Source organism: Notothenia coriiceps, unplaced genomic scaffold (assembly GCF_000735185.1).
Source record: "Notothenia coriiceps isolate Sejong01 unplaced genomic scaffold, NC01 NC01_scaffold00008051, whole genome shotgun sequence".
Taxonomy (NCBI): Eukaryota; Metazoa; Chordata; class Actinopteri; order Perciformes; family Nototheniidae; genus Notothenia; species Notothenia coriiceps.
Genome location: NW_011340752.1, coordinates 33,617 through 40,596, shown reverse-complemented (window position 1 = coordinate 40,596; position 6,980 = coordinate 33,617). Strand labels below are relative to the sequence as shown.

Here is a 6,980-nt window from a genome sequence, read left to right as displayed (position 1 = left end):
AGACCGAGTAACATTTAATTGAAGGGGGAAGAGACAAATCAAAAAAAACGCCATACAAGAAAAGAGAATATAAATACAAGGATATTTGTTATCTTTATTTTCTAACGAACATACTGGAAAGAAAAAAAGAATTGGAAACCTCGCCGTTCAAGCCACCGGCGGGTGAGGGGGGGGGGATAATGTTTTAATCATAAATGACAGAAAGGGACATATATTTGAAAGTATAGCTTACAATTACGCTTATATTTATGATAACATAATTTTCTGCATCATTGTAAATTAATTCCCTTTCTGTTTAGTTTTTTTTGGGTATGTTTTTTCTTTATATTTATGTTCTATAAAAATAAGAAATAAAAGCATTGTTGTATGATTCTTTTTTTAAACCTTTGGAGGGCAGTGTGGCGCCATCCCCGCCCCTATTACAGCAGCGGAAGAAGAAGGATTTGACTGGTTGTGGGCGCGTTTGGTGCTTGTTTGCTGTTGTATTGAAACCAGACACGGCTGACAGTGCTTGTTGAGACTCTGGTTACACCTGTAATAAGGCGAGTAACGTTGTTATTACAATTCAATTAATTATATATTTCATGCTTTATAAGTTAGCTACGCAGTTAGCATCCTAATGGTTTATTTTACCCGAGGCTGTTACCAAGCTAGCATCAAATAACTGTTGACTGTTAGCTCAGGATCACAGCTCGTAAGAGAAGATGGTGCACGCACGCATTTAAAATATCTGGTTGAGACTAAATCTGTTAAATTAAATAAGTTGGTCAGTAGGAGCCATCTCTATATGGGGATAGTCTATTCTTTTTATTTTTTCATTTAGTAAAGTGTGTGTTATTCCAGCTGACTGAGCCATGAGTGAGTTCAGGATCCACCATGATGTGAACGAGCTGCTGAGCCTGCTCCATGTCCGAGGAGGTGATGGAGCAGAGGGCTACATCGACCTGCTGCAGAAACACAGGACTCCCTATGTCAATACTACAGTGTCTTCTCACAGTGCTAAGGTGAACAGACATGCTTTAGTTTAGTTGCTAATTGTGAATATATTCCTATATTGTCTGTTATCATTTTCAGGTGAAATTAGCTGAGTTTTCTAAAACCCCCGAGGACTTCTTGAGGAAGTACGAGGAGCTCAAGTCCAAAAATGTTCGAAACCTCGACCCTCTTGTCTACCTGCTGTCCAAACTCTGTGAGGATAAAGAGGTAACACATTGTTTACAAACAGCTTATTATCTGTTTTTCTTTGTTTATTACATCCGATAAACTTACTTCACACTTTAGTTTAATGGATTTTAGGTGATCACGGTGTAAAGAATTAATCCTATTTTGATATGGTTATATAATTCCTCTCAACAATGGGAGTAGTGTCAACAGACAAGGGAAATATACAGTTAACACTCTTTAGGTTGCATCACAAACCTTCAAGAGAAAAAACTCGTGACTTGTGTAAATAGGAGATAGACGTGCCTCGATTTGTTGATTCTCCACCACGTTAAAAAAGCGAGATAAACCTCCGTTTGACCTCATTTGTTAAGCTTTCTTATCACAGTGTCTCACACAGCTATGTCATGATATTTTCCGTAGACCCTCCAGTTTCTGCAGCAAAATGCCAAAGAGAGGTCAGAGTCATCCACAAACACCACGGCAACCACGACCACCAGCTACAGTCTGCCTCAGACCAGCACCAAGATGTCCATGCAGGAGCTGGACGAGCTGCGGAAGAAGCTCGGCAACGTGACGGCCAGCTCCAACGCTCCACTGGTGAGCAATTATAACTCAGATGCATCAGATCTGAGGTTAGGTTGGCCCAAGACAATGTAGAACAGGCCATTCAGATGAAGTCAACTTGGATGGAAATGATTTCTCTTGGAGGGTTTAGTGGGTTTAGTGATGTTAGGGGTTCAATTATTTCCAATCCCATCTAGAGGTATATGCGTGCTTTTCTTCCTCTACCTCAATAGAGTCAACCTACTGTTTTACGACACACTTGCTGTTTAGGCCATTATTAAGGTCCCATCAGGACTCAAAGCCTATGACAAGAGAGTCAATCATAACAATACTAGGTTCAAATGACATTTTGCCCTTTTATCGGCTCTTGATTAATCCGCCTCTCTTTGTCATTTGTGTTTTCTGTAGCCTGCTGAAGTCACACGGAAGATGCTGAGGGACAAGCACAACAAGAAGAACCCCACCCTGCCCAACCCTGTGTTTCCTAACTGGGTGTACGACCGTCCTGCTCTCCTCGGAGACTTCATCACCAGCTCCGGCCCCACAGGAGATCCAGTTGTGGCCATCGGTAAGCCAACACATTGGAAATTAATTTGTACTCCGTGCAGTGTGCAGCCCGACACTAGCTCATTATCCACCTGACTGGATCATCATCGACCTGAAATGAGTTGTGTTCTACTTCAAAATACTGTATTTGTTGTTGGTGTTATACCTTGGTTTTCTGCGCTCAGGTACGATGCCCCTGCCTGCTCAGGAACAAGCTCTGGTGGAGGATCTGCTGTTTGTCCTGGTTGGTGTTGATGGGCGGGACATCACAGCTCAGCCTGTCCTGGGGAGGCAGAACCGCTCCTTCATCGTGGATTCAACGCTGGACATGTCCATCAAAGAACTGGTTAACAGAATATTACCAGTTGCGTCGTATTACTCCACTATAACACGGTAAGAATATACATATGTCAGTTGTTCATATACATTTATAATCTGAGGATACATTATCAGATGGTTCTGTTGTGTTCATCGTTCAGCTTCATAGAGGAGAAGTCGTCCTTTGAGTACGGCCAGGTGAACCACGCGCTGACGGCGGCCATGAGGACCCTGATGAAGGAGTACCTGATCCTGGTCACTCAGCTGGAGCACCTGCAGCGGCAGGGCCTGCTGTCCCTGCAGAAGCTCTGGTTCTACATCCAGCCCACCATGAGGACCATGGAAATACTGGCCTCCATCGGTGAGACTGATCAAAATGTTTGTCTTTGATTGGGGCAGTGTTCATTTTAATAATGAAAACTACGACTAAATATGTTTTGCTAAAGTTTATTTTCAACGTCAATAAACACTAACTGTGACTTTATCAACAAGTAATATTGTTGACAAAAAAGACAAGATTAAATTTAGTTTAAAAACAAAGTATGTATTTGTCTGGCCCGACTAAAACAAAACTAAAATAGTCATGTTTTTTTAATCCAGATCCAACTAAAATACCCAGACCTTTAGTCAACTAAAACTTAGCAAACAGAATGTAGTTAACAAAATATGATAAAAACTAACAAGGACATTTGACAATGGACTAAGAAGGAATAAATAAAAATACCTGACAAAAGTAACTCTAATTCAGTGTGACCCAGCAGTTTGAGCTCAGCTGTTGATGTCAACATTTCATCTCTAAACAATACAAGTTCAAACTAATAACGTGTGTTATACCCTGGGGGGTGATTCTTTAGTGTTCGAAGATAGAATTGGTTAGGAAATGTTTTTGTTATTTCCTATAGATAACTGCACAAATCAAACCGGTACCTTTTTAAAATATGAAATTGTTTTTCTTCCACTCATTTCACAGCTTCCTCGGTGGACAAAGGGGAGTGTATGGGGGGGGCGACACTGAGCCTCCTCCACGACCGAACCTTCAACTACACCGGGGACAGCCAGGCTCAGGAGCTGTGCCTCTACCTCACTAAAGCAGCCAGCGTGCCCTACTTTGAAATACTGGAGAAGTGGACCTACAGGGGCATCATCAAGGATCCATACAGGTACAGTTTACACTGACGCTCGAAAATAACAGATTACACTTGTATTTTACGACGGGTATTAGGACCATTGTTGTTGAGAGTCAAGGGAGGGGGTCAAACTTTTCCAAGAAAGAACTCTGACGATGAAGTTCCTTCAACAATTATGGGTAAAAAGATTACACAATTTTCTTGATTAAAGAGTACATTTGTAATTTTAAGCTCGTAAAGTCCCTCTGCCAGTCCCATAAAAGATATTTTTTTTACCTACAGTGGCCCCTCTATGATAGAATCTACTCCGTGTTTAAGTCTGATTGACTTCTATTGTCTATATTTGTTCCCCCACAGTGAGTTCATGGTGGAGGAGCACGAGCTGCAGAAAGAGAAGATTCAGGAGGACTACAACGACAAGTATTGGGATCAGAGATACACCATCGTACAACATCGCATTCCTTCCTTTCTACAGAAAATGGCAGACAAGATATTAAGCACAGGTAAAAGACAAACTAACAAACAAATGTAAAACAGTAAAAAAATACCTCTCTTAAACAAGATATTGATTTTCTTTCTGTGTCATTTTGTAGGGAAATACCTGAATGTGGTGCGGGAGTGCGGCCGCGATGTGACGTGTCCTGATGCTAAGGAGGTGCTGTACACCCTGAAGGAGAGGGCCTATGTGGAGCAGATAGAGAAAGCTTACAACTACGCCAGCAAGGTCCTGCTGGACTTCCTCATGGAGGAGAAGGAGCTGGTGCTACGCCTCAGGTAGATGCTGAGTGGTATTTGGAACCAAGGGAGATAAGAGAGAGTATTCAGTCTCTCAAAAGCCCTAGTGTCCTTTATGGAAGCATCTGCATTTATTTCTAATAATAATAACTATCCATTAAATATAAGTCCACGCTTTCCTCTCCCTTACTGACAAGATATATAATTAAAGACAGTCATTTTTATGGTTTTATAAAAATATGACATTCAAAGCTAATTTAGAAAACCTCAATAGCATTGAATACAAAGGAATACCCATCTGTAGATACCAGTCTATGGTAGATACTCATATTTGGGTATAAGTCTTTTGGATGTAGTGATTCACTGATATTCCTTTAAAACTCGATGTGTCTGTGTCATTAGATCCATCAAGCACTACTTCTTGATGGACAAAGGGGATTTCTTCGTGCACTTCATGGACCTGACAGAGGAGGAGCTGAAGAAGCCGGTGGACGACATTGTTCCCCCCCGACTGGAAGCCCTGTTGGAGCTGGCTCTGAGGATGAGCACCGCCAACACCGACCCCTTCAAAGACGACCTCAAGGTGGGTGCAAATAATCATGCTGTAGTTCTGTGTCCTATGGAGCAGGCAGCGGTTTACATTTCTTTTAAGTAGTTGAAAAGCCTCACTACCTGCTCAGCAGCAAACATCAGACACAGTAAAAGACCAGCTGGTGAACTTAGTGGAGCATTTAGCAGCTAAAGAGCCACATATTTCCCCTCATTTAGTAGAGAACAATAACAGAGTTTAAAAAGAGAGATAATATTGGATTTATTGGATAAAATGCGAGTTGTCTTTAAGTCTTGCTTGTGCTACCCCCAAGTGACAATAAGTAGTTATTGCATGTTTTTAAAGGGGACATATCAAGCCCAATTTTAGGTTTATACTTAATAGTCATATGTTTTGTTTCTATAAGAAAATGTTCACACATTTAATGTTTAAAAAACACACACTTTGATGCTATTTGTTTGCATATACCTGCTTCTGTCAAAAGTAGGGATAGCATAATATTTCCCCTTTTAAAGACACATGTATGCCTTAGCACAAAGTAACATTTACATTGCATCCGAAAAGTATTCATACCCCTTAACTTTTTTTAAATGTAGTTATGTTGCAGCCTTATTTCTAAAAAATGTTCTCAACATTCCACACACAATACCCCATAATGACAAATAGAAAACGTTGAAAAAATAAGTATTCACACCCTTTTCTATGACACTGAAAATTGAGCTCAGGTGCATCCTTTTTCCACTGATCATCCTTGAGATGTTTCAATAACTTGACTGGAGTCCACCTGTAGTAAATTCAATAGATTGGACATGACTTGGAAAGGAACACACCTGTCCATATGAGGTCCCACAGTTGACAGTGCACATCAGAGCACAAACCAAGTCATGAGGTCCAGGGAATTGTCTGTAGACCTCAGAGACAGGATTGCATCAAGGCACAGATCTGGGGAAGGGTACAGAAAAATTTCTGCAGCATTGAACGTCCCAACGAGCACAGTGGCNCTAAGGACAACATCAGAAAGGACAAGGCCTGGGTTTTAATCGCTGGAGTTTGTGGAGTGGAAGGTAACAACTACATATTAATGTTTTAAAGTTAATTAATACTTGTAGGTACAGTACAGAGCCATTCAGTAGTTTAACATCTTGTGAAAGTCATTAAAAAACTTTTCAGTAAACTTGCATTTCACAATAAAGTAAGATCTTATTTCCTATATCAAGATATACACATACAGTGGGGCAAAAAAGTATTTAGTCAGCCACCAATTGTGCAAGTTCTCCCACTTAAAAAGATGAGAGAGGCCTGTAATGTTCATCCTAGGTATACCTCAACTATGAGAAACAAAAAATCCAGAAAATTACATTGTCTGATTTTTAAAGAATTTATTTGCAAATGATGGTGGAAAATAAGTATTTGGTCAATAACAAAAGTTCATCTCAATACTTTGTTATATACCCTTTGTTGGCAATGACAGAGGTCAAACGTTTTCTGTAAGTCTTCACAAGGTTTTCACACACTGTTGCTGCTATTTTGGCCCATTCCTCCATGCAGATCTCCTCTAGAGCAGTGATGTTTTGGGGCTGTCGCTGGGCAACACAGACTTTCAACTCCCTCCAAAGATTTTCTATGGGGTTGAGATCTGGAGACTGGCTAGGCCACTCCAGGACCTTGAAATGCTTCNCGCTGGAGTTTGTGGAGTGGAAGGTAACAACTAACATATTAATGTTTTAAAGTTAATTAATACTTGTAGGTACAGTACAGAGCCATTCAGTAGTTTAACATCTTGTGAAAGTCATTAAAAACTTTTCAGTAAACTTGCATTTCACAATAAAGTAAGATCTTATTTCCTATATCAAGATATAAACATATACACATATATATATATATATGGATGCCCAAATCAATAACAAAACTGCGAGCCTGCATGCAAGACGCTCCGCATCTGAAACACTTCTGGAAGGCGCCCGGTGGGTTATGAC

General features: G+C 40.5%; 1 protein-coding gene across 1 annotated transcript in view; it reads left to right on the top strand.

Moving 5' to 3' along the window:
• The first annotated feature begins 418 nt into the window (after window positions 1-418).
• The window catches only part of tubgcp2 (tubulin gamma complex component 2), a 10,032-nt gene continuing 3,470 nt past the window's right edge, over window positions 419-6,980 (top strand). Inside the window, exons 1-11 of the mRNA XM_010769952.1 lie at window positions 419-542; window positions 844-1,004; window positions 1,075-1,203; window positions 1,585-1,761; window positions 2,137-2,296; window positions 2,460-2,667; window positions 2,754-2,953; window positions 3,563-3,752; window positions 4,077-4,222; window positions 4,313-4,493; window positions 4,857-5,037. Coding sequence (XP_010768254.1) covers window positions 855-1,004; window positions 1,075-1,203; window positions 1,585-1,761; window positions 2,137-2,296; window positions 2,460-2,667; window positions 2,754-2,953; window positions 3,563-3,752; window positions 4,077-4,222; window positions 4,313-4,493; window positions 4,857-5,037 — 1,722 coding nt within the window. The 5' untranslated portion in view covers window positions 419-542; window positions 844-854. The remainder of the gene's footprint in view (window positions 543-843; window positions 1,005-1,074; window positions 1,204-1,584; window positions 1,762-2,136; window positions 2,297-2,459; window positions 2,668-2,753; window positions 2,954-3,562; window positions 3,753-4,076; window positions 4,223-4,312; window positions 4,494-4,856; window positions 5,038-6,980) is intronic.